This window comes from Littorina saxatilis, linkage group LG1, assembly GCF_037325665.1.
Source record: "Littorina saxatilis isolate snail1 linkage group LG1, US_GU_Lsax_2.0, whole genome shotgun sequence".
NCBI lineage: Eukaryota > Metazoa > Mollusca > Gastropoda > Littorinimorpha > Littorinidae > Littorina > Littorina saxatilis.
In genome coordinates this window covers 28,545,660-28,573,375 of record NC_090245.1, presented here as the reverse complement: position 1 = coordinate 28,573,375, position 27,716 = coordinate 28,545,660, and the positions used below count along the sequence as shown (strand labels likewise).

Here is a 27,716-nt window from a genome sequence, read left to right as displayed (position 1 = left end):
CGGAGAAACTCTGTGACATTAATAGTTGTTTTTTTGCGATGCAGAGTACATCCGTCGCTGTTTTAGTCTGAAAGCCGGAATGGTAGAGATGTATATTTAGTAACAAACAATTCACGTGAGAATAGTGCTGTGCTTTCAGGCGTACTTGGTTTAATTACCGACTGTTTGAGATGTTCCTTGCCGTTTTTAACAAGTCGGTGTCCATTCTAGCTGTTAGCTGATAGAATGACCGACGCAAGTTGTTCGTAAGGTTTGGAGAAACCTGCAAGGTTTGATTGCTTCACAATCAGTGTTCATTCAGCAGACAGTGCCGTCACACAGGCAAAATTCGCCACAGTAATAAGTAGACAGTGTTGTCTGAATTAGATGGACAAGAATACAAAGGCCCAAGGAATCAACTCAACCAAACTGTTACCCCACTACAAATCGACCCTCCTATGGCCGGTTAACACAATCACATGGAGCATCGGAGTAGAACACTGACAAAGACCATTCATTAGCAGAGTGATCGGGTTACAGCTTGTGTCGACTCAGCTAGACTCTTATCTTGTGGTGAAACAAGTGTATTACCCGTACTGATCAATATCTTCAAATGGCTCAGTCGGATCTCTGTGGTTTGCAAGCGTCAGAGTATTTCGCTGTCGCTCCCATGACGTCCAGGAAAAGACGACGACGACGACGTCGGCGAAAGTCAAGGGTGTGTATGGGAACACAGTTTTGTGAATTGCTCTTGGCGTTTTTGAACTGATGTTTGTTAGCACAATATGGATTTTTATGTATGTTCTGCTAACATTTTCATTTTGTTGGTATCATGTTCGTGTTAAGCGTGATATTAAGTGGGCTAAGTCCACTCCGCGAAGTCTACTCCTCAAAGCTTGCTGTACGAAGTTTTGGCACTGAGTTTTCGGAATAACGATGTCATGGTCATACAAACCTGAAAAAGTTAGTTTTGGAACCTTTAAATTATAGGTAAGACAAAACATAAACAAGACCCTCGATCTATAGATATGTAAAGTTGAATCACAAGATACACAACAGAATCAAACAAGTCGCGTAAGGCGAAATTACTACATTTAGTCAAGCTGTGGAACTCACAGAATGAAACTGAACGCACTGCATTTGTTCACAATGACCGAAGTCCGCCGCTTGTGCATAACGGAGTGAAACTGACGAGCCTGTTCAGCGCGGTAGTGGTTTCGCTGTGCTGCATAGCACGCTTTTCTGTACCTCTCTTCGTTTTATCTTTGTGAGCGTGTTTTTAATCCAAACATATCATATCTATATGTTTTTGGAATCAGGAACCGACAAGAAATAAGATGAAATTGTTTTTAAATCGATTTCGGAAATTTAATTTTGATCATAATTTTTATATTTTTAATTTTCAGAGCTTGTTTTTAATCCAAATATAACATATTTATATGTTTTTGGAATCAGGAAATGATGTAAAATAAGATGAATGTAAATTTGGATCGTTTTATATTAAAAAAAAAATTATTACAATTTTCAGATTTTTAATGACCAAAGTCATGAATTAATTTTTAAGCCACCAAGCTGAAATGCAATACCGAAGTCCGGCCTTCGTCGAAGATTGCTTTACAAACATTTCTATCAATTTGATTGAAAAATGAGGGTGTGACAGTGCTGCCTCAACTTTTACAAAAAGCCGGATATGACGTCATCAAAGGTATTTATCGAAAAAAAGAAAAAAAACTCCGGGGATATCATACCCAGGAACTCTCATGTCAAATTTCATAAAGATCGGTCAAGTAGTTTGGTCTGAATCGCTCTACACACACACACGCACAGACAGACAGACAGACACACACACACACACACACACACACACACATACACCACGACCCTCGTCTCGATTCCCCCTCTATGTTAAAACATTTAGTCAAGTAAGGTAAGTTATTGGAACGTTGCTATTGACAAAAATACGTTACAAAGATATTGACAAAGATACACAACAGACGAACATTATTGAAGGGATGAACACTATGCTTTGAATGTTGTGGTTGCTCCTCTCGGTAAAAATGTCAGGAAACAGAATGGCAATTTGTTTTTATAATTTGTTTTTATATGACTTGTGTTTTATAATTTAAATTAGCTCCTGGGGTTTAGAATGAAACTGATGCTTACCTGCTAATCAGACAAGAGGCAGATTTCATCCGCTTGGATTACCTTTCTAGTTTTCTTAAGGCTTAGGCTACATGAACATTCTTTCATTTGTGGAATGTGTATGAAGGATGGGAAACGCAGTTATTATGGTATTAATTCGACTCTCGGGCTCTAATTTGGGCTGGAGAAAGACGAACATTCAGGACATTGAAATATTCGACTCTAAAGAGAGAAACTTAGAAGTCTAATGTTGCTTGTTTTGTTGCTGGCAACTCACAATTTAAACATTTGGGATCCAGGGGTCAGCGAGTTCAAAAGCAGACATAAATATACACGTGAAGGCCGTTTAATAAAACTTTTTTTCAATTGACATCTATATTTTGTGTAGGCTTTGATGTTGAATTATTGCCCGCTTTTGACTGGTTAATCATCCATCAATTTAGGATTAGTGTGTGTGTGTGTGTGTGTGTGTGTGTGTGTGTGTGTGTGTGTGTGTGTGTGTTGGGGGATGAGAGTTTTTGTGTGCGGGGGGTGGGGGGGTGGGGGGGGGGAGGGGAGTGGACGACAGAGAAATGTGTGTGTGGTGTGTGTGTGTGTGTGTGTGTGTGTGTGTGTGTGTGTGTGTGTGTGTGTGTAAGTAAGTGTTAGTATTAGTGTGTGTGTGTGTGTGTGTGTGTGTGTGTGTGTGTGTGTGTGTGTTGGCAAAACACAAGCGTTAGTTTTCTTTGTTGAAACAAGGCTACTTGCATAACTAGTGCATGGCCTGCAAGTACTTTGATATTTCCCTGGCCTAATCCCGAGTCAAAAACCGCTAATGGTCCTGGTATTGTAACGAGATTATGGTCTCGGCTTAAAGTTGGCTGTTTGATCTTTTGTACTATTCGTACATGTATCGACCTCAGCGCAAAGTAATAGGGATCGAATACCCGTCTGAAACGATTAGATATATTGCCCGTTGCAATTACGCAGGGGCGTGTTTGGACAAGGGTCTTTTATGGCAAGTTAATTGACTGGGTTAATTGCTTTTGTATGGCACGAGTGTTGTTTGTGATGGCGGTGGGGAAAGTAAGTAAGAGGTTTTGCTTGAAGAAGAATGGGGAGAGCTCTCGTACACGCTTAGATAGACGACGGACTCAGGCATGCACACTAAGATCTTATGATAACGTACCAAAAAAACACACGCACACAGACGCATTAACACACAAACACAAACACAAACACACACGGGCACGCACGCACTTTTTGTTTTAATATTAGTCCATTAACAATACCTGCAAGGCCGAAAGCGGGTGAAAAGATACATTGCTAAACATAAAATTAGTTTGAATGCTCCCTTCGCAGGCCTGTTCCTTTTACCGCACCCCCTCCCCCCCCCCAAACACACACACCCCCACACACCCCACCCCCCCCCCCACACACACACCCCACCCAACCTTCCCCCCCCCACCCCAGCTCCTGATTCAGTTTTCCTTCCCCCAGTGCTCCCAGTCACCTTCTTCTCCCTTCCCTGACCCCGTTCCCCCGCGTCTTTCTACATGAAAACGAGTATACTGAATAACTCTGAGTACATTCAAAGTCGGTCGTGCAGGTATACATACAGTTTTACTTAGCCGTGCTACCTTGTGACTTTTCCGTAACAAAGGTAGTTCTTTTCCAACAATGGCTTCAGTAAGTTAGTACACGATGTATCAGACATAGTGCTTAGGAGTCATAATTCTCTCCAAGCAGACCTCCACTATCGAGATTAACGGTAGCTATTGAAGGGTTAGCATAAAACCAGTCATTGTCCCCACGGCGTGGGGTAGGCTGAAATGGCTTGAGGATTGGTAATAGTATCTGCCGTTATCTTCCTGAGTATGGCACACACGGCACTTCAGCGTTAGATTTACAATGTCACCACAGCAAAGTCACAGTCAGGAGTGAATGGTTGCCTTTGTGTGCAAAGCAAATATCATGACATGTTTGCCTCTTTCACCAGAACCCCCTCCATGTTTGCCTCTTTCACCAGAACCCCCTCACCCCTCCCCCCGAACCCTCTCCGTAACGCACACACCACCACCCGGACCCTCAGACCTCCCTTGCATGTTCACACGTACACTCGCGCATTAAGATATTCACAACACACATATACACACCCAGGCGGCGCACAGACGCGCGTGCGCACAGATACATATTAAGACACTCTCTCTTTCTTTCTCTCTCTCTCTCTCTCACACACACACACACACACACACACACACACTCACACACTCACTCTCTCTCTCACACACACACATACACACCCACACACACACACATACACACACACACACACACACACACACACACACACATACACACACAGGTAGAGAGGGAATGAGAGAGAGAGAGAGAGAGAGAGAGAGAGAGAGAGAGAGAGAGAGAGAGAGAGAGAGAGAGAGAGAGAGATTTTGTGTTGGTTCGTCCACAGAAATGTAAAGTTTTAGCAGTAATGATTCAATAAACGTCAAGACCCAGCAGATAAACGAAATGCCAATGTCAGTATGAGCATGGTATATAAGCTAGTACATGTATTCAGAATCGCTAAATAAGCAGCCGTACATGCCACAAGTGAGTTCGCCGCTGCGAGCAATAAGAAGGCATATTTTGATCTGATAGCTTGCTGTTGGGTTGTTGATGTAATTGTTCCTTTATTCTCCCGTAAAACACCCGGAAACGGGAAATAAGGTCAAATTTCTGGATAGCGGAAACCCGGAAGTTGTCAAAACTCATATCCGCAGGGGAGAGAATTTGTGCAAACCAAGATCTGTAACTCATCGATACCTCTTTCCGTTGTGTCGACTACAGGACTATCAACCGAGCTTTGAAATGCTGCGAGCGTTTGGAGTTATAACGAATCGATTGGAACATGTTTTGTAGCGGTGTGTGTGTGTGTGTGTGTGTGTTCCAATGTCTTTGTGTCCGTTCTGTGACGTAGTGCGTGTGTATCTAAGGATGTGTGCACGCTTGGATACATGAGTGTGCGTATACCACTTTTGACGCATAGGTAGCGACTTTGCATCCATTACCCTTTCACTGGTGAAAATCCTAACTTACGATGACATGTGCAGGAAGCAGAAATACAATTCGGCCACGGTGCAATTTTGATCTTGTTTTATCGGGTAGATTAGCACTAATTAGTACATATGATAACGGAGGTGAGTTTCTTTGTCGGTCCGAGCGTTTAATTCCGCGATAAGCTGCATGCCTTTTTCTGGTCCCATATTTGTCTGTGTCACAATGGATTACTTCTGTATTCATGATCACGTCTTACGCGGACGCAGCATTATGTAAATCCTCACATAAATTAAGGGTACAGTTTTTCTCGTGAAGTCATTCTTGTTCACAACCACAGATCCGTCGAGGTTTTTAAATGGCGTGAGACCATCAAACACCTTAACCATAACCTACAATTAACTGCCTGTTCAGGTTGCGGGCCTTATTTTGTCGAATTGATTTTGTAAATGACACGTATATCAATCTCCTAAAAAAAAAGTACAAAAAACAAAAAAAAACAAAAAAACACCCTTCGCAAAAGGCAGTCACGATGTTGATATTTGCTATGTTTCCAAGTGGAATTATGCTTATGCCTGCAAGAATCCATGGCGGTAATTATACAAAATGGTTCTCACGGGGAAAAAAGAAACCTCAACTCCTTACCAAAGTAATAAAACGCCGGTATGTGATCTACAAGTTTAACCTTTATACCCCTGATGCAAATGTGCCACTTGTTTAAATTTCGATCGCATGTTACAAGTTACACGTCGGTTTATGTTCTGTTTATCGGTAGAGAAGTGGGACTCGGCTTTGAAGGTAAAGATAGTTGCTGATACAGTATACACTGTCATTTGATTGTGTCCACACAAAGCAGGATCAATTGGATGGTAGCAGTACAAAGCAACAGTTAAAGGTTTTACTGCTGGCACCTGCAATATATATATCACGCTTGCACCTGCAGTATAATTATATCACTCACAGCTCTGTGTGCCCGTTCCTTCGATTTCTGTTTACATTCGTCTGTATATGTCTGTCTGTATTTGTCTGTCTGTCTGTCTGTCTGTCTGTCTGTCTGTCTGTCTCTGTCTCTGTCTGTCTGTCTCTCTCTCTCTCTCTCTCAGCTGTATCAATTCGTTCCATTAATATGCTTCTTTAGTGGATATTATATATGTTTAGTATTTGTTTAAGGACAGGTTGTCAGACAAGGCAATGTGCCTTAAACCTATATCCGTGTAAAATAAAGTTTGTTGGTTCGTTCGTCCTATCTCTCTCTCCCTCTCTCTCTCTCTCTCTCTCTCTCTCTCTCTCTCTCTCTCTCTCTCTCTCTCTCTCTCTCTACACCCCTCTCTCTCTCTCCACCTCTCTCTCTCTCTCTCTCTCTACACCTCTCTCTCTCTCTCTCTTCTCTCTCTCTCTCTCTCTCTCTCTCTCTCTCTCTCTCTCTCTCTCTCTCTCTCTCTCTCTCTCTCTCTCTCTCTCTCTCTCTCTCTCTCTCTCTCTCTGTTGTTGGTCAAAGAGGAACGAATCCGGTCACTTCGACATCTTCCTATTCTTGATTCGTTCCCCCGAATAGTTTGATAGTAAGATAGTCGCGTTTGAATGCAGACGTGTATATGAAGTGAATGTATTCAAAATTACGACGTCTTATGTGTCTCTAAATTAAAGTCTGTTTCATACAATCGTTGGGATATATGTTTGAGCATTGTTAAAATGTGTTTGTGTGTGTGTGTGGGGGGGGGGGGGTGGATGCGTGGGTGGGTGCGTGCGTGGGTACATGAGTGCGTGGGTGCGTGGGTACATGCGTGCGTGCTTGAACTGGAACTAAACCTCTGGTTGTTTTCAAGTTGCTCTCTGAAATACAGGAGCTTGTTTTAAAACGCAGGTTGTTTGAAGCATCCTATTGCTTTATTTTAATTTTATTGTTACTTTTTTTCTATCGACCGGCACTTTGACACAAGCTCGCGTTATTCCAACATGTTTCAGCCATAAAAGTTGAATAAAGCTTGCTGTTTGTTTCATCTTTTCCTTCTTTTTCTCCCACAGAAGCTGTATCGACTTACTGCGGTTGCTTCCCCTGACCCTGCCACGCAGGCGCTGCGCGATGAGTTGCAGGCGAGTCGTCTCCCTTTTCAGGTGCGACAATGGCGCCCCCTCACGCCGGAACCCGAGCCAACTGTCGTACGATGTCGTCCCCTCAGCAGGTTAGTCAATCAACATTTTTAGCAGAGTCATTTATGTTTTGGAAATAGCACTCTGAGCTGATCTGTATTATGTTTCTGCAAAAGGCAGAAAGTACTCCATACAATGTTTTATTTTCTGGCTCTTTTGGTTGTATTGGCCTCATTGCTGTTTTACATTTAACTGGGAAGACAATGTCACACTTTATGTTTTTGTTGTTGCTGTTTGTTTAATTATAGTCTCTCCTCATTCTTGTCGGTTCGGGAAGAGTATATTCTTTAATTTTTTTTTTTTGCAAACTCGCGACGGATAGTTAAACTGTGCATCATTTCAGCAAATGTCATTTTAGTCTCTTAATGCTATTCATTGATTTCGTATTTGTCTTTTTCAGGCCGACTACGGCACATGGATCATACTCATCCGCCTCCTTGGCAGCACCCACCATCAGTGGGCCACAGCGACCCCGTTCCACACCCGTTCACGGCGTTCGCACCCCGCACATCTCAAACCAAATGCAGGGCTTCTCTCCGCGCCCTCCCTCCACCCCCAGACCAGGCACACCCCGGGTAGACCCGGGTAGATTCGACACCCTGAGTCCCAGAATCATGTCCAAGCTTCTGGAAGATGTGCATCCTCGCCCTTTCTCTGCCTCCTACGGTGACCGCATTATGACGAGGCAGGAGAAGAGGCAGGTCGACCGAGACATGAAAGAGTCCGCCAAACTTTTCAATGATGATCTCAGTACCACCAGCGGTATCGACAGCGACGGCGATGACAGCGACGGCGACGACAACAACGACGGTGTGGACGAAGACGATGGCGACAGCTCTGACTCGGAGCAGGGAGGATTTGAACCATCGCTGGACGACATCCGCCGGCAGATGCCTCACCCACAGAGTGTATTCCGCCTCCGTCCGGAGAAGCTGGACGCCATCTACGTCCCGGAGGACAAGAGGGACATGCGTCGCTTCGACTTTGACGCCGAGAAGGTCGACCTGCCCCCCTACCTCTTCAAGAACCCGCTGCCCGACAGTGTAGCAAAGGTGAGCCTACGCCTGTGCGCCAGGGAAGGATCGGACTGGAGGGACTATGTCAAAGCGGCTCCTCTACCAGAGGCACCTCTCAAGGCCATGATGGACCGCCTGGTGGAGCTGGAGAGATACCAGATAGTGACGGAGGACTGGGAGGCCAGGAAGCTCCGTGGGCAAGCCAGGCGTCAGGAGAAGTCTGAAAAGAATGGGACAAGCTCAGGTCGTTCCGGCAGCTCCAGACTCCGCGACAGGCGCTGCTGTGGGCTTTGTCTGCAGGCAGCCTGTGTCGGGGACTGCCCAGAGAAGCGTCTGCCTACCGCGAGCCGCTGCGAGAAGTGCCACCAGCCCCTCTGCACAGGGGCCTGTCAGGACAGTAGCTACGAAGAGCGCATGCGCCGCGTACGCAGCAGCGACAACCTGGATCTGGAGGACAAGCCCCCTCCCCCTCCGCCCCCGCGCTCACCCTCCCGCGGCTGCCACTCCTGCTTGCGACGCCACAACGGCAAGGTCCTCAACGCCAATAACCTGGTCCTCGGCAGGCCCAAGTCGTCCTACGCCACCTATTCCAGAGGCAAGTCCTCTCAGCGTCAAAAAGACCTCAGACCGGCCTCCGCTGCTAACATGCACGGCAGTCTCGTCAAGGACTTTGAACGGATGGGGATCGACCCTCATCAGCCCGCCCCTCCCTCCAAACCGCCCATCTCCAGACCGCGGAGCCGTAACGGTTTGCTGCCTGGGAAGAGCTCCAGGTCCAACCGCAAGTTCTCCATCACGGACTCTGCTAGCAGCAAAAAGAAGAAAACCAGGAACGGTCGAAGCTCGAAAGCTTCTTGATGATAGCCTGCCGTAGGGGAACTGTTTAAATCCTTAAATCCTTTCAAGAGAAGAAAGTGCAGATGTATGTTACCTTTGACTTTTGTGACAGAACAGAGCTTGATTTCTTCTCTGAGTTTGCTGCGCGCGAAGGGAGAAAACCGTGGGGTCTTACAAACGATAGAATCGAGTTTCCTCCCGTGATAAGTAGGAAGAGAAACTTTTCGTGAAATGTCGTTAAAGATGTACCATGTACATGTGATGTGACAATGTTTTGCAAGTGACTGACTTGTTGAGCGTAGCACCGTCCTCAGATCAAGTGGTCTATCTTGGAACAGGTATAGGAGAGGTGTGCGACCAAAAATGATTCAGGACTGCTACAAGGACTGATACACAAAATATCCCTGAAGACGACATAAATGTCCGATCATAAGAGGTAAAAACAATAGAGGGAACATATCTCAAGGTCATTTTTGGTGTTAGCTTATAATTATGTTTTAGTTATGGAGATTACTTGTTTCCGTAGTTATTGCCTTTGTCATTTTGATTTACTAACTGCCAATGGAAAACTTTTTTTTTAAATTCTGAATATGTTCAGTTCAGTTCAATTCTACATGTAGATATGTATGTGTTTAAGCTGTCTGTACAAGATATTACTGTGCAAAACAAAATCAATGACTTATCAGATCGTGCGTGCGATTACTATAAGATCTGAAGAAAAAACTGGATTTACATTTGAACTGTTGCTAGTTTTGCGTTAGAGAGCGGATTTACGTGTTTGGCCAAGCTGTGTGTGTGTGAGTGTGTGTGTGTGTGTGTGTGTGTGTGTGTGTGTGTGTGTGTGTGTGTGTGTGTGTGTGTGTGTGTGTGTGTGAGGTGGGGGGGAGATGTTTTCCGTGTTAGAACAATCAGCACTACATCATAGTAGCAATATAGCCTACTTTATCTTTTCTGTGAATAATTAGTGACACCCCCCGCGGGTTAGGGGGAGTCCCATATTGGTTGGGACGAGAAAGAATTTACCCGATGCTACCCAGCATGTCGTAAGAGGCGACTAACGGTTCTGTTTCTCCTTTTACCCTTGTTAAATGTTTCTTGTAAAGAATATAGTCAATGTTTGTAAAGATTTTAGTCAAGCAGTATGTAAGAAATGTTAAGTCCTTTGTACTGGAAACTTGCATTCTCCCAGTAAGGTCATATATTGTACTACGTTGCAAGCCCCTGGAGCAATTTTTTGATTAGTGCTTTTGTGAACAAGAAACAATTAACAAGTGGCTCTATCCCATCTCCCCCCTTTCCCCTATCCCATCTCCCCCCTTTCCCCCGTCGCGATATAACCTTGAATGGTTGAAAACGACGGTAAACACCAAATAAAGAAAAGAAAGATAATTAGTGACTTGAAATAAACATTGGACGTACGTGGTTTAACTATTTCAGAGAGTGTGCTCCAGGTACTTGATAGTTGTACGTTAAATTCTTTTAAAAAAAAATTTATTATCAATCATCCGCAAAAAGTCATTATATACAGAGATGCGGGTATGAGCATTATAGGGACCGTGAATCTCGACCGTAGATTGATGCTGAATCAGATGAATTTGAGAAATGCAGATAGGCAAGAAGCGAGATGAATTTTGTTTTGTTTTGTTTTTTGCTTAACGCCCAGCCGACCACGAAGGGCCATATCAGGGCGGTGCTGCTTTGACATATTACGTGCGCCACACACAAGACAGAATTCGCAGCACAGGCTTCATGTCTCACCCAGTCACATTATTCTGACACCGGACCAACCAGTCCTAGCACTAACCCCATAATGCCAGACGCCAGGCGGAGCAGCCACTAGATTGCCAATTTTAAAGTCTTAGGTATTCTTTCTTCTTTTGCGTTCGTGGGCTGAAACTCCCACGTACACTCGTGGGTTTTTTGCACGAGTGGAATTTTACGTGTATGACCGTTTGTTACCCCGCCATTTAGGCAGCCATACGCCGTTTTCGGAGGAAGCATGCTGGGTATTTTCGTGTTTCTATAACCCACCGAACTCTGACATGGATTACAGGATCTTTTTCGTGCGCACTTGGTCTTGTGCTTGCGTGTACACACGGGGGTGTTCGGACACCGAGAAGAGTCTGCACACAAAGTTGACTCTGAGAAATAAATCTCTCGCCGAACGTGGGGACGAACTCACGCTGACAGCGGCCAACTGGATACAAATCCAGCGCGCTACCGACTGAGCTACATCCCCGCCCCGGTCTTAGGTATGACCCGGCCGGGGTTCGAACCCACGACCTCCCGATCACGGGGCGGACGCCTTACCACTAGGCCAACCGTGCCGGTTAGCGAGATGAAAGTAAACTAACAAATAAACAAATTAATGAAGAGCTTTTACTGGAACTCAGTCAGCTATACATTAATATTTCATCAAATAGCTTGCGAAACTTTTCTGCCAAAAAATTGCTGCGGTGTCGTTGTTAGTGTTACTTTAATTTTCAGCATAAGTTTTTGTTTTGTAAGCTAGACGTTTTGCATGTAAAATTAAATATGGCAACTATACCCTACAAAAAAGGTCAAACAAAAGACATACATGAAGCAAAGAAAGACGATTCACGAGAAACGAGTTCAAGTTTGTTCGGTAAGTTCACATTAATAGACACATTGCTTTAAGGGATTTTTTGTTTGTTTGTTTGCTTAACGCCCAGCCGACCACGAAGGGCCATATCAGGGCGGTGCTGCTTTGACATATAACGTGCGCCACACACAAGACAGAAGTCGCAGCACAGGCTTCATGTCTCACCCAGTCACATTATTCTGACACCGGACCAACCAGTCCTAGCACTTACCCCATAATGCCAGACGCCAGGCGGAGCAGCCACTAGATTGCCAATTTTAAAGTCTTAGGTATGACCCGGCCGGGGTTTGAACCCACGACCTCCCGATCACGGGGCGGACGCCTTACCACTAGGCTTTAAGGGATTTGGAAAGACAAGGAAAACAACTTAGTAGACAGAACAAACACACTAACAAAGGGACAGAGAGATAAATAGATAAATAGACAGGTAGACTCACAAACGCTAGATCATTTGACCTGAAGTTTTTTGTTGCTGTTTCTCTTGCAGTGTTTTGTTGTTGCCGTTGTTGTAGTGGTTGTTTTTGTGATACTGACATTGGTCATTTTCATTGCTGTTGTTTGTCGTTTTATTTGTACCGTTTTATTTTATAGTTAGCCTGGAGAGCTTTGGTTTGAAAGAAAATACAGAGTTGAAAAGGCTTTGTGTGTTGATGTGACTTCATGTGCATGCTGAGGTGTGTGTTAGTATTGTTTTGCGTGGATATTTCGAAAGACCAGTCTCCCTGGAAGAAAGGAAAGTTGAATAAATGAATAAAAATAGGGTTTGTAATAACAATTGCCGGTAATGTTAGCTTTTCATGTAACGTTCGCGTGCTAGCGTGTGCATGTGTGCGAACAAGTTGCGCGCATATGTATGTGTAATAATACGTGTCTCTGTACGTTGATTGCATGTGTGTGTGTGTGTGTGTGTGTGTGTGTGTGTGTGTGTGTGTGTGTGTGTTGATATATTGCCTTAATAAAAACAGTTCCAAATACATGTGCGTTAATTCGCACGTAAACAAAATCACACACACACACACACACACACACACACACACACACACGTTTTTCAACAGGTTCGTAACACTTCAATTTGTGTTACCAGGAAACTGTCAGACTTTTCCGCTCCCTTGAATAGACATTGGCATTGAAGAGACCTGTTGAAACCGTTGTGCTCGCTGCACTAGAAATTCGACAAGGAATCGCACAAACCGGCACTAAAGACACATTCCTAGCCGTGTAAACGATTCAATCCCATACCTGAACAGGCTTTTAACGTGAGATGAGACCATCAATGCAATTTGCAGACCTTGGAACCCATACGATTTCGCCGTATTTTGTACGCATGATTGTCGAGAATACGCTCAGTACGGTCAGGGGGAAAAACATACGACGACAAAAGTTCCTAGACTACTTTTCTTCACAAGCCCATCCCGAAGCCGATCCAGTATTTTGGCACATGATTACGTCACTATATTAGCCGCCGTCGAAAAACATATTATCGGATCGTGTCAATCAATCAAAACAACCAGGCAAACGAAAGTACGGTATTTGGCGAAATCGGCTCCGAGAATAAACAAGTGAAACAAAGAAGAAAAGTGAAAAAGTTTGAAGAAAAATATCACACACACACAATTTGTAACCAACACACACATGTAGTCCCGCCCGGAATAAGCTTTTTTGGGATGATTTACGACTTTTGCGCACATTTCGAGCAGACGAAAACACAACATGGCGGCTCTCGCTCCTCCAACTATCGTGAGACACAAAAAAACGAAATCTCGCGCGCGCGAGATTCTGATACATCCGATGTTTCTCTGTACGCTTGTCACGACGACTTGTTGACAAACGAAGATTCGCGAAAGAAAGAGAAAAGCGCCGAGTCTTGAGTAGAGAGCTAATAAAGTACCGGTAATCGCTAATCGAGCGAAATGAAAATCTGCGGCGACTTCCATTAGGTGAATGCTATTCAAGTTTAGGTAACGTTTTAGCCGCATCTTTTTATAAGACGCAATGCAATTTTTTTTTTTAAAGTCACGGCTTGTAGTCCGTCAAATACGGTACAGTTTTTGTCAGTAAAAATTGAAAAAAGCATTTGTTTTAAATGTATGGGTAAACTTAATTAACGGTGTGACGGACGCGCATGAGGCATGTTTTACTCATGGATGTGCAAACACTGTGTGGAGTACGCTCATTTTTTTGAAAATACACCAAGTTTGTTTGAGAATACTCAAAGTGCAAAACAGGGGTTCCCAGGTCTGAATTTGACACCTTCGACATTCAAGAGCCTGGGTTCTTTTTGTTAAGAGTGGAATTTGCCTGATGGATTTATTGCTTAACGAACACAGCTGACAACACGTGAAAGTAATATATCACAGATTCCTATTCTACAGACGAAGCAGCCAGGATGCTGATTATAATTTGGTATATTTAAGTGGAGGGATGGTGATTATAATTTGGTATATTTAAGTGGAGGGATGGTGATTATAATTTGGTATATTTAAGTGGAGGGATGGTGATTATAATTTGGTATATTTAAGTGGAGGGATGGTGATTATAATTTGGTATATTTAAGTGGAGGGATGGTGATTATAATTTGGTATATTTAAGTGGAGGGATGGTGATTATAATTTGGTATATTTAAGTGGAGGGATGCTGATTATAATTTGGTATATTTAAGTGGAGGGATGGTGATTATAATTTGGTATATTTAAGTGGAGGGATGGTGATTATAATTTGGTATATTTAAGTGGAGGGATGGTGATTATAATTTGGTATATTTAAGTGGAGGGATGCTGATTATAATTTGGTATATTTAAGTGGAGGGATGGTGATTATAATTTGGTATATTTAAGTGGAGGGATGGTGATTATAATTTGGTATATTTAAGTGGAGGGATGGTGATTATAATTTGGTATATTTAAGTGGAGGGATGGTGATTATAATTTGGTATATTTAAGTGGAGGGATGTTCTCATCCCACGTAAAAGCATGGCCAGATAATTATGTGAAAAGTTGAGTCGAACTATTTCCAAGGCAAAATAGTTCGGCTCAACTTTTCACATAATATCTGGTCTCATCTCATGTAACAAGCCTGGCCAGGTATGGGATAGTGAATCGAATCGTTTACACAGACGGGCGCTGTGGCGGGGTGGTAAGACGTCGGCCTCTTAATCGGAAGGTCGAGGGTTCGAATCCCGGCCGCGGCCGCCTGGTGGGTTAAGTGTGGAGATTTTTCCGATCTCCCAGGTCAACTTATGTGCAGACCTGCTAGTGGCTTATCCCCCTTCGTGTGTACACGCAAGCACAAGACCAAGTGCGCACGGAAAAGATCCTGTAATCCATGTCAGAGTTCGGTGGGTTATAGAAACACGAAAATACCCAGCATGCTTCCTCCGAAAGCGGCGTATGGCTGCCTAAATGGCGGGGTAAAAACGGTCATACACGTAAAATTCCACTCGTGCAAAAACACGAGTGTACGTGGGAGTTTCAGCCCACGAACGCAGAAGAAGAAGAAGAAGAATCGTTTACACGGGTAGGATTGTGTCTTTAATGCCGGTTTGTGTGATTCCTTGTTTACTTTCTAGTGCTGCGAGCACAAAAGGTAGTTGAAAAGGTTTCAACATGCCTCCTGAATGCCAATGTAAGTCCATTCAAAGAAGCGGAAATGTCTGATATTTTCTTTTGAGCTCATTGACTTTACCTTGGCGACAGCTATTGAAATCTTGAGCATGCGCTCTCAGGTGAGAATGATCTGAGCCGAGGTGCACACGGAAGTTACCAACCGGTCGGGAGCCAGCCGCGTTGTTGGATTGGTTGGAATTGAGATTTGGTGGGATTTTAACGAATCAGACACCGCGGTTTGTTCTCTCCCGTGTGGGTGGCACCCACTTTCGGTTCGTGCGCCTGAGCCCGGGTCTTGCTGTGCCTGGGTTTTGATGCGTGTCTACTCAGCTGCAATCCACACAAAATCGAGACTTGCCCGAGTCCAACCGTGTACCTGAAACGACTCAAAGCTAGACCACAGCGTACCCGAAAAGCTAGAGATAATTTGGACACTAAGCCAAACCACAACGTTAATGAAAAGCTATAGTTACGTGTGACTCAAAGGTAAACCACAACTCAGAGAGGCCGTATATTCATCAAAATGCCTGTCGTCTCAAGTCGCCCAAGAGGATTCAAAACTGGCGTGTTCCTCTTGTTTTTCGCCTTCGTGGTGTTTGTTGTTGGCTTCACAACGCCATACTGGGTCGGTGCAGAATATTCTGTAAACATCAACAAAATCTCACATTCTAATGATGAGTACGAGGAATACGACGAAAATACGGTTAACGAAAATACGGTTAACCAAAATACGTGGGACACAGCCTCCGGTGATCTTAACCAGGGGCTGTGGATGACGTCCAGGCCACTGCAGAGGCTGGGAGAGGTCAGCGTAAAGGACTTTACCTCCTTTGATGTCACCGGTTCAGGTGAGTGACATTCATCAGTGATCATAGAACGAGGTTTTGTCTCATCCGATATTGTCTTTAGCGAGAAAGGTAATAGTTAAGCTTAGGTCCAACTGTGACGAATTTTGACGGCGAACTACAACGATTTGGGATTCGTGGAGCAAATCGCCGAAGTCGTTGTGGTTCGTATTCCTTGGTTCTTGTTCGGCCGATGGTTCGCAATCATTCGTGGCAAACATCGTTGTGGCAAAATCGTAGTAACTCGTTGTGGTTCGCCAAAATATTTGTAACAGTGGGACCTTAGCTTAACGTACATCGACCATCTCCAGAATCAGCCCCGTGTGAGCTTCGTCATGACATTAATTAAGACTGGAGTCTATCCCTTGTACATTTAATATGAAATTTGTGAATGTGATTTGTGTCTGTAAGTTCAAGGAGTAAATACATGTTTGTGTTTGTTCTACAGCATACATGACTTGCCATGGTAGTTCTATTTACAGGGTGGGTTGTTCAGGATTTTATCATGTATCGATATGTAAACTGTTACTGGATTGACTGTTTTTAACATAAGTACTCATTTGATGGAGCATATTTGTTGGTATTAAGTGGGCCCACGTACTTTGACCCATAATGGCGTACATCTGCTGCCATTTTCAATACTGACAACGGTCTCATTAGAATCTATCGAAAATAATGTGTGTGTTTGTCAATTTAGATATCCACTGTACAATACCTGTTCCCAAAGCTAGGCAGAAAACTCAACCAAAGTGGATGGACATGTACACATCAACAAAGTGGCTGAGAGCCTCGGATAGGTCCAACATATTTGTTTTACTGCAACCGAGACTTGACCGGCTGAAGCTTTGAGAGCGGACAATGACATGAAAAGCATACGACGCTGTGAGAGGACATGGAACCAAGTTTAGTCAATCATTGTTTTGGGTTACCCTATACCAGCATGAAACAAAAAAGTCCATATACGGGGCCCTTCCCCTAGATTTAGAAACCGTCGAAGATCAATTGTGCATTTGTCAATTTGATTTTTTGGCTCAACATGTCTTCCACAGCTGCCTGGTTTCACGTCGTGAGACTGCTGGAGTGTCTGTGTGTCATTGGTCTGACTATCGCCTGTGTCACGGCACTGCACAACGGCTTCTCTCGTTCCATTGCTGGACATTATTCAAGAAGTCTTGAGACTGTGACTGCCTTTTCAGGTAAATATCTTACAATGCTAGACTCTTGCTGCCCCCCCTCCCCATCCATCACCCTCTCTATTTCCGTCTGTCTGTCTGTCTCTCTGTCTGTCTCTCTGTCTGTCTGTCTGTCTCTCTCTGCCTCTCTTTCTCTCTTTATCTCCCCTCCTCTCTCGCTTTCTCTCTCTCCCTCTCTCTCTCTCGTTCCCCTCTCTCTCTTTTTCTCTCTCCCTCTCTCTCTCATTCTCTCTCTCTCTCTCTCTCTCTCCCCCCTCTCTCTCTCTCCCCCCCCTCTCTCTCTCTCTCCCTCTCTCTCTCTCTCTCTCTCTCTCTCTCTCTCTTTCTCTCTCTCTCTAGGCAAACACTCGTTAAAAAAAACACTCTACCCAAAACGACTAGGCCTAAAGAATTTATATTTACTGTCTAAACCCAAACATTTCACGCTTTCTACAACAAGTAAAATGTTCTCATATTATGCAATCTATTCATTTTGCTTTCACATTGCGGGATGACTACCGCGACGTTCGCTTTTAAGGTGCAGTGCTAATTCTTGTCAAAACAGTTCTGTTTACGATTTTGAGAACTCGCCAATTCCTTTCATCCACTTCCAAGTAAATGTTGGGCGCGTTCAAAACATGATATTTCATTACATTATACTCCGCATGAATGAGCTACTAAAAGCTACGCTTTTTACCTCAAGTTTGCGTCAGATGCGTGGATATCGTCTAAAAACATTGATAACAAAATAGATCGCACAAACTAGCTCGGTTTGTTAAGTGGGTCAACATTTTATTCTGCTTATGACTATGACGCGCTTTTGTTTGAACCCCTTTGCCTAAATGCGAGTTCATTCAAAAAATATTGAATTTGACCGCGGTATGCAGTTTAATTCAGCATAAGCAGAAAATGAATGATTACATTAGTGAATGGACAACGGCACACAGCGTTCGCCAAGACAGTTCTCCAAGGGGCCCGGTAGCTCAGTTGGTAGAGCACTGGACTTGTGATCGGAAGGTCGCAGGTTCGAATTCGGGCCGGGACGGACACGGGTCAACTTTATGTGCAGACCCAGAGACGAAAGCCATGTCCCACCCCCGTGTCATCACAATGGCACGTAAAAGACCTTGGTCATTCTGCCATAAGTGCAGGTGGCTGAATACACCTAAACACGCAGACACCTGGGTAGCGCGACTCCGTTGCTGCTAGCTTTCCACTGGGAGGAAGCGACCCGAATTTCCCAGCGATAGGACAATAAAGTAATGAAAATGAAAAAAAAAAATGAAACCCCCCACCCCACCTCTCCTCATCCCCGCAATTCCCCCGATAAACAACAATAAATAAATCTACGAGAAAAGAAGAATAAAAGAAAGAATAAAAGGTGAATAGAAATCGAGAAGTATTACGTTGATCTGACCTGTCGGTCATGCTTCCGGCAATTTCAAATTCAGCTAGTATATTACCAAAAGCAAAAACAGTTTTAACATAGCTTTTAATCTTCTTCTTCTTCAGCGTTCCAGACTTTTTAATCGAACGAGTATCATACCGTAAATTCTTAGTTTCGCCAAACACAAGATTGTGTGTGTGTGGGTGTGCAAGAATTCGATATTTTCATATTTTATCGGAAATAAATTCTGGGTGAACGCAAACCCACGTAGGTGCGTGCAAGAGTCATGTACTTTTACATTTCAATGCAACGCTAGAAATTACCGGTTAACATCATCCCATGTGCATGTGTGCAGGACTTGTCGGCTTCACTGGCTGCATGGTATACTTGCGAAAGGCAAAACACGGAGATGACTACCAGGAACAAGACGTCCTGGGTACCTCGATTTCCGTCACCCTGAATGACGTCACTTTGGCCTGGGCCTTCTACCTGGCCGCCGTCGGTAGCGCTCTCTCCGTCGTGGCTGCCCTCGTCATGGCCGTCTGCAACAAGCCGCTCAACTACAAGCCCCTGGACACGCCCACCAGAAACCCTGGCGGCACCGACATCTTCACGACGGCCGTCACTCACGGTCAAGGTCATCCAGGGGTCGGAGGTCCTCAGCCTAACGGCCAGCCTCAATCTAATGAGCAACCCCCGCCCTATAGCGAGCCTTAGTCAGTGATAGTGGTATACGCTGGGGCTCAGGCTGTTTTTCCTTACCGAGCGTGACACCGGCTCAATAGTATGGTGCGTTTCCCATATAATGTAGAGTGAAATTCAGAATTCGCGTTCACTGATTTGGGGTTATTACCACGAGAATTACGAAGACTATCCAAGGGGTCTAGATTTTTCGTTTCAAACTGGCTCAATACTGTAGTGCGTTTCACAATTTCACAATTTGCGCTCAAACTACTAATTTTCTTTTATTACTGTGAGAAAGTAACGAAGGAGGATTCGGTTTATACTATACTAGAATCTCATTATTGTGTAATGATCTCTGAGGGCAATAATGGTAGCTTGTTAATCCATTGAAGCTCTAACAATACAATCTGACACCATCCTTTCCCTCTGCGTGAATGACTAGCTTTACCTTGATTGGAGTTTACTAATGGTGAACTTCACTTAGTACTTCCCCTGCATGTAAGTGACCCTAGAACAGCTCAAATTAAAGGTCTGCTGCTGGAACAGTCTTCAATTCCCCAAAGAAAATTGTAATTGAACAAATGAAGCGATGAGCCTTCTGGTTGGATGATTTGTGAAAAAGCCTGCGAATAAACCGTTCTTGCTGACTTAAATTTTAAATGTTGACTATCCGAATTTTGATTGTGATATTCATATATACATGAGTTATTACAAGGACGACTACAACCAAAAGACGCGGGAGATATAAATAAATCAGGTTTGTGAGTGTACTATTTGATGAACTTTTTCATTTGAAGCTATCCTGTAAATTGTAAATTTTGACTATTCAACGTTTTTTTTTTAAGGCGTTTTCAATTTAAATGCCCACATTTTCCGCTATGCCATTTATGTAGATTATCATACAGAATGAGTACACCAACAGACATATGAGATGTCGTTGAAAATAAAACAACCGTTTCGGTAGTCATCAAGGAATCCGCGTGTTGTCCATGCACAACTTTCCTTTTGAAATTTGACTTACAAAACCTATATTTCTCAGATGCTACTGTTCATAATAGTGCTTCAATGTTAGTAATTATATTTAGAATGGGAGTTTGTATAATTAAACTTTTGAAATAAAACTTATGTGTGTTCATCTATGAATACCGACATTAATATCTCCTCCTCTCCTGTGTCCCTTTGTTTTCTTCTGTATCTGCCTCTCTTTCTGTCTGCTTGTCTGTCTTATTAGTAGTGTGTGTGTGTGTGTGTGTGTGTGTGTGTGTGTGTGTGTGTGTGTATGTGTGTGTGTGTGTGTGTGTTTGTGTATGTGTGTATGTGTATGTGTGTATGTGTGTGTGTATGTGTGTGTGTGTATGTGTGTGTGTGTGATGTGTGTGTGTGTGTGTGTGTGTGTGTGTGTGTGTGTGTGTGTGTGTGTGTGTGTTTGTGTATTAAAAAAAAGAAGACGCTTTTAATGATAATGTTTACCAGTGTACACACACACACACACACACACACACACACAAACACACACACACACACACACACACACACCCACAAACACACACACACACACACATACAAACACACACACACACACACACACACACCAGAGACATAGATAGAACACACACACACACACACACACTCACACACACACACTCACACACACACACACTCCCCACTTCCAGACTCACGCACAATAGGTCTACCACATCGAAACACACAGAACATGCAACAGTTACCAACAGAAGTAACAACCACAGATAAAATGCACAAAAGATACACGTGTCTTCACATTTTTAATACGTTTAAATCAAGAATGCAAATATGTTTAGACTCTCGTGTAAGAACTAAATTCTGAAAATATTTCTGTATATATACCCACGGAGATGTTCTCTCGGCATTTCGTCTTTTTATATTTAGTCAAGTTTTGACTAAATATTTTAACATCGAGGGGGAATCGAAACGAGGGTCGTGGTGTATGTGCGTGTGTGTGTGCGTGCGTGTGTGTGTGTGTGTAGAGCGATTCAGACTAAACTACTGGACCGATCTTTATGAAATTTGAAATGAGAGTTCCTGGGTATGAAATCCCAGAACGTTTTTTTTCATTTTTTTGATAAATGTCGTTGATGACGTCATATCCGGCTTTTCGTGAAAGTTGAGGCGGCACTGTCACGCCCTCATTTTTCAACCAAATTGGTTGAAATTTTGGTCAAGTAATCTTCGACGAAGCCCGGGGTTCGGTATTGCATTTCAGCTTGGTGGCTTAAAAATTAATTGATGACTTTGGTCATTAAAAATCTGACAATTGTAAAAAAAAATAAAAATTTATAAAACGATCCAAATTTACGTTTATCTTATTCTCCATCATTTGCTGATTCCAAAAACATATAAATATGTTATATTCGGATTAAAAACAAGCTCTGAAAATTAAATATATAAAAATTATTATCAAAATTAAATTGTCCAAATCAATTTAAAAACACTTTCATCTTATTCCTTGTCGGTTCCTGATTCCAAAAACATATAGATATGATATGTTTGGATTAAAAACACGCTCAGAAAGTTAAAACAAAGAGAGGTACAGAAAAGCGTGCTATCCTTCTTAGCGCAACTACTACCCCGCTCTTCTTGTCAATTTCACTGCCTTTGCCATGAGCGGTGGACTGACGATGGGGTCGATGCTACGAGTATACGGTCTTGCTGAAAAATTACATTGCGTTCACTTTCATTCTGTGAGTTCCACAGCTACTTGACTAAATATTGTATTTTCGCCTTACGCGACTTGTTATATTTAGTCAAGTTTTGACTAAATATTTTAACGTAGAGGGGGGAATCGAGACGAGGGTCGTGGTGTATGTGCGTGTGTCTGTGTGTGTGTGTGTGTGTGTGTGTGTGTGTGTAGAGCGATTCAGACTAAACTACTGGACCGATCTTTATGAAATTTGACATGAGAGTTCCTGGGTATGATATCCCCAGATATTTTTTTCATTTTTTTGATACATGTCTTTGATGACGTGATATCCGGCTTTTTGTGAAAGTTGAGGCGGCACTGTCACGCCCTCATTTTTCAACCAAATTGGTTGAAATTTTGGTCAAGTAATCTTCGACAAAGCCCGGACTTCGGTATTGCATTTCAGCTTGGTGGCTTAAAAATTAATTGATGACTTTGGTCATTAAAAATCTGAAAATTGTAAAAAAAAATAAAAATTTATAAAACGATCCAAATTTACGTTCATCTTATTCTCCATCATTTTCTGATTCCAAAAACATATAAATATGTTATATTTGGATTAAAAACAAGCTCTGAAAATTAAATATATAAAAATTATTATCAAAATTAAATTGTCGAAATCAATTTAAAAACACTTTCATCTTATTCCTTGTCGGTTTCTGATTCCAAAAACATATAGATATGATATGTTTGGATTAAAAACACGCTCAGAAAGTTAAAACAAAGAGAGGTACAGAAAAGCGTGCTATCCTTCTTAGCGCAACTACTACCCCGCTCTTCTTGTCAATTTCACTGCCTTTGCCGTGAGCGCACTGAGCGGTGGACTGACGATGCTACGAGTATACGGTCTTGCTGCGTTGCATTGCGTTCAGTTTTCATTCTGTGAGTTCGACAGCTACTTGACTAAATGTTGTATTTTCGCCTTACGCGACTTGTTACCTCTTATGATCGGACATTTATGTCGACTCTTCAGGGATATTTTGTGTATCAGTGGCATGAGCGGTGGACTGACGATGCTACGAGTATACGGTCTTGCTGAAAAATGGCATTGCGTTCAGTTTCATTCTGTGTGTTCGACAGCTACTTGACTAAATGTTGTGTTTTCGCCTTACGCGACTTGTTACATTTAGTCAAGTTTTGACTAAATGTTTTAACATAGAGGGGGAATCGAGACGAGGGTCGTGGTGTATGTGTGTGTGTATCTATATGTATGTGTGTGTGTGTGTGTGTGTGTGTTTGTTTGTGTGTGTGTGTGTGTGTGTGTGTGTGTGTATGTGTGTGTGTGTGTGTGTGTGTATGTGTGTGTGTGTGTGTCTGTGCGTGTGTGTGTGTAGAGCGATTCAGAGTAAACTACTGGACCGATCTTTATAAAATTTTACATGAGAGTTCCTGGGTATGATATCCCCAGATATTTTTTTTCATTTTTTCGATAAATGTCTTTTATGACGTCATATCCGGCTTTTTGTAAAAGTTGAGGCGGCACTGTCACACCTTCATTTTTCAATCAAATTGATTGAAATTTTGGGGAAGCAATCTTCGACAAAGGCCGGACTTCAGTATTGCATTTCAGCATGTAGGCTTAAAAATTAATTAATGTCTTTGGTCATTAAAAATCTGAAAATTGTAATTAAAATAATTTTTTTTATAAAACGATCCAAAATTACTTTTATTGTATTTTTCATCATGTTTTGATTCAAAAAACATATAAATATGTTATATTCGGATTAAAAACAAGCTCTGAAAATTAAAAATATAAAAATTATGATTAAAATTGAATTTTCGAAATCGTTTTGAAAACAATTTCATCTTATTCCTTGTCGATTCCTGATTCCAAAAACATATAGATATGATATGTTTGGATTAAAAACACGCTCATAAAGTTAAAAACGAAGAGAGGTACAGTAAAGCGTGCTATGCAGCACAGCGCAACCGCTACCGCGCTAAACAGGCTCGTCACTTTCACTGCCTTTTGCACTAGCGGCGGACTACGGTCATTGTGAAAAAATGCAGTGCGTTCAGTTTCATTCTGTGAGTTCCACAGCTTGACTAAATGTAGTAATTTCGCCTTACGCGACTTGTTTCCATTTATCCACAAAATGCATCAATCAAAAGAACTCAGTACAAGCGCGTATTATCATCGACATGTAGCGCGTATGGTGACAAGAATATTCTGTTCGCTAGCAGTAGTATTCAAATGTTGTGTTCTGATCCACACCTTCAAATAATCATGTATACTTAAATTTATGACGATAATAACGCTGATATATATATACAGTTCAGCTTTGCTGGTTTGTGAGAGCAAGCTTCAGTTGGTATAGGTATGATCTATGCAAACGTTTATTCACATTACATGTATAAAAGCCATAACAAAAGCGTGCTCTTACGACAGTATTGACGTAATTCCCCAAAAAAGAAAAAAAAAGAAAAAAAAACTCAGGTGAGAATATTTAACCCAAAATAACAATAGCTTTGCATTCCATCAATCTCACACGACCATTTTCCGTGACAATGTCTACATCTCAGAGTCCGTCTCAACAGGGGAGTCAGAACCAGCATCAGGTTCCTGTAGCTCAAGGCCTTCCTGGGAACCAGACCTTGGAGACTTAGGGTCTTGGGGAACTCCCGCAAACTGAATCGGACCCAGACCTTGCGGCTCTCCAGTCCCGCGAACCTGACCTTGACCATGCCCGGTAGCCAGAACTTGACCTTGACCTTGGACGGGCGGATAACCTTGACCCTGACCTGGGTTAAACTGTTGACCTTGACCTTGGCGGTAATTTTGCCCTTGCCCTTGAATTTGGTAAATGGGTGGAGCTAGGCCTAGACTTTGACCTTGGTAAACCGGGAGACCCTGACCTTGACGTACAGAAATGGTGGTCATCGGAATGGCAGCAGGGCCTTCGGCACCCTGGGTAGCACCTGGCTTGTTGGAGAGGGAGATGACGACAGCGGCGATGAGGGTGAGGGCGCAACCGACGGCTGCCAGGTAGAATCCCCAGTCCAGGGTGAGAGAAGACCCGAAGGCAGCAGTGGGGGATCGGGGGCTCGTACCTAAGCCCACGCCAAACATTCCAGACATTCCAGACATGTCAGGCATGCCAGACAGCAAGCTGCCCAGACTCGTACCACGAGATCCTGCTTTGAAGGCAGCAAACACCAGGCAGCCGAAGAAGCCAAGCAACCCTGAGAAACAACGAAATAATGTTGAGAAATGTAGTCTGCTGCTTTGCTTACATGCAGATCGTCGCGCAAGTGATCGACGACTGTTGATCATCAGCGTCGTCGTCGTCATCAACATCATCACCACCAACACCACCACCAACACCAACACCACCACCACCAACAACAACAACAACAACAACAACGCAGCGAAAAAGTCCTGGACATTATGTGTACAGCACATTCATTATTGTCCATTTGATAACTTTAGAATATACAAGTCGCGTGAAGCAATATAAAAATTTAGTCAATATAAACACCACAAACCAATCATCGCCGAGACTACATTCAGATAGTCTCGGCTAACCATGCCGAAGACCGAGATGGGTCAAGCTCGCCGCAGCGAAGCACGCGTCCGTAGTACTTACTGAACCTATTTTCTTTTATCCTGAGCACATGTTTAGAGTAAACATGCCATATCTATATATATTTTTGAAATCAGGAGAAGATGATGAATACAATGCAATCAATTTTAAAAATCGATTTTAATGACAACTTTAATGAGCAAACTCATTAATTAATTTTTAAGTCTCCAAGCTGAAATGCAATACCAAAGTTCGGGCTTCGTCGAAGATTACTTGACCAAAAATTTCAACAGATTCGGTTAAAAAACAAGAGCATGACGGTGCAGCCTCAACTTTCACATCTGCCTCATCTTAATACATGTTTAGTTATAGCAGGGACAGATTGTAAGACTAGGCGTCAGCCTAAAATCTCCATCCTTGAGTAATAAAGTTCGTTCGTTTGTTCGTTCACAAAAAAGCCAGATATGACGTCATCAGTCATTGCTCCAAGAAAAAGTCTGGAAATAATATATCCAGGAACTATCATGTGAAATTTCAGGAAGATCGGTCCAGTAGTTTTGTCTGAATCGCTCTATACACACGCACGCACGCACACACATACACCACAACCCTCGTTTCGATTCCCAGTCTATGTTAAAATATTTAGTCAAAACTTGACTAAATGTAAAAACCATCCTCCGGTGATTGTCCTCCAGAGGGGTTTAACAAAACTTTGCACGCATACATGCACACACACACACACACACACACACACACACACACACACACACACACACACACACACACACACACACACACACACACACACATACAACACACACTCACACACACATACACAGAATCATTTAAGTAATGACTAAAGTTTGTCAGAACTTTGCATTGCCTTTACCTGCCAGTGTTGAGCCGATTTCTAGCAGCGGATAGGAAGAGGGGGCGACGCAGTTAGTACAGTTGGTGAGAGCAGCATAGAAACAGCATACCAGCAAACCGATCAGGCAGAAGCATGACAGAGCCCTCGCAACGTGGAAGTCGCTTGCTGAAGAAAACAAAAAAGAGACAAAAATCTTTATTTCGGGTAGCAGTGACAGTAAGGATGAGGTTGTGACATTATTGTCTTCATCGCCGTCGACGCCATGATGATGATAATGATGATGATGATGATGATGATGATGATGATGATGATGATGATGATGATGATGATGATGATGATGATGGTGATGATGATGACAGGGTTGTAAGAGTGAATGTGCTCCTCTGAATCTGCAGGAGTTGAGGTAAATGATGTAATAAAAACTTCCAATGTAATCTGTCATCAATAATATGTTGACCGGCAATACTTTCATCAATAAGCAATAGGTCATAAAGCAGACCTGCCTTCTTATTTCATTTAAGTGAGCTTTTTTGTTTTTTTAAATATGGAACCAAAATACTTACGCAGACCGTAGACTCCGTAGGCAGTACAGGTCGTGGTACCGAATCCAAAGCCAAACCCAGAGGTCCCCACGGTTACGCAGAAAGTCCACAGTCCGTTATATGTAGACATGGTTTTGCCTATGTTTTTAGGGCCTAACGAGTGGTCTTCGCTCGCCCAATAGGGGGCACCACATCCAACGAGGTAGATGATGGTGGCTAGGAACAGTAGAATGACTCCTGCCCTGTATCCTCTTGGGCGACCGCTGAAAGGTGGCATCTTTCTTAGAATTTTCTCTGTTGATGTTGGTGTTGGTGGTGGTTGTGTTGTTGTTGTTGTTTTTATTGTTGTTGTTGTTGTTGTTGTTGTGTTGTTGTTGTTGTTGTTGTTGTTGTTGTCGTGCTTTTGTGTTATGGTCTTCGTCTTCTTCTGGCTTCTGCAGCGTTTCTCACAGCTGTTGCTGTTTAACTTGGGAGTCGTTGTTTGTTGTCGCTGCTGCTGTTGTTCTCGCCGTTGCTGATGATGTCGCTCCAGTTGCTCCTGCTGTTGTTATTAGTGCCGCCTGTAGTACTGCTGCAATGTTAAAAAGTT

The 27,716-nt window shown here is 43.0% G+C and overlaps 3 protein-coding genes across 5 annotated transcripts in view; 2 read left to right on the top strand and 1 right to left on the bottom strand.

The window, feature by feature from the left end:
* Positions 1-12,420, top strand: part of LOC138966171 (uncharacterized) — a 55,096-nt gene extending 42,676 nt beyond the window's left edge. For all 3 annotated transcript variants that reach the window (XM_070338312.1, XM_070338304.1, XM_070338319.1), the window contains 2 exons: positions 7,180-7,337; positions 7,706-12,420. In XM_070338312.1, coding sequence (XP_070194413.1) covers positions 7,180-7,337; positions 7,706-9,179 — 1,632 coding nt within the window. In that variant the 3' untranslated portion in view covers positions 9,180-12,420. The remainder of the gene's footprint in view (positions 1-7,179; positions 7,338-7,705) is intronic.
* Positions 12,421-15,576: 3,156 nt separating this feature from the next.
* LOC138966154 (uncharacterized) lies at positions 15,577-20,592 on the top strand. Its single transcript, XM_070338280.1, has 3 exons — positions 15,577-16,231; positions 17,278-17,424; positions 19,143-20,592. Exons 1-3 carry the CDS (start codon positions 15,907-15,909, stop codon positions 19,502-19,504), a joined length of 834 nt encoding a protein of 277 aa, XP_070194381.1. The 5' UTR covers positions 15,577-15,906; the 3' UTR covers positions 19,505-20,592.
* A 2,821-nt stretch (positions 20,593-23,413) lies between these two features.
* LOC138966149 (uncharacterized) overlaps positions 23,414-27,716 on the bottom strand; it is a 4,787-nt gene continuing 484 nt past the window's right edge. Inside the window, exons 1-3 of the mRNA XM_070338268.1 lie at positions 27,149-27,716; positions 26,604-26,750; positions 23,414-25,373 (exon numbers count right to left, since the gene is read on the bottom strand). The exon at positions 27,149-27,716 is cut by the window's right edge and continues 484 nt beyond it. Coding sequence (XP_070194369.1) covers positions 24,703-25,373; positions 26,604-26,750; positions 27,149-27,404 — 1,074 coding nt within the window. The 5' untranslated portion in view covers positions 27,405-27,716 and the 3' untranslated portion in view covers positions 23,414-24,702. The remainder of the gene's footprint in view (positions 25,374-26,603; positions 26,751-27,148) is intronic.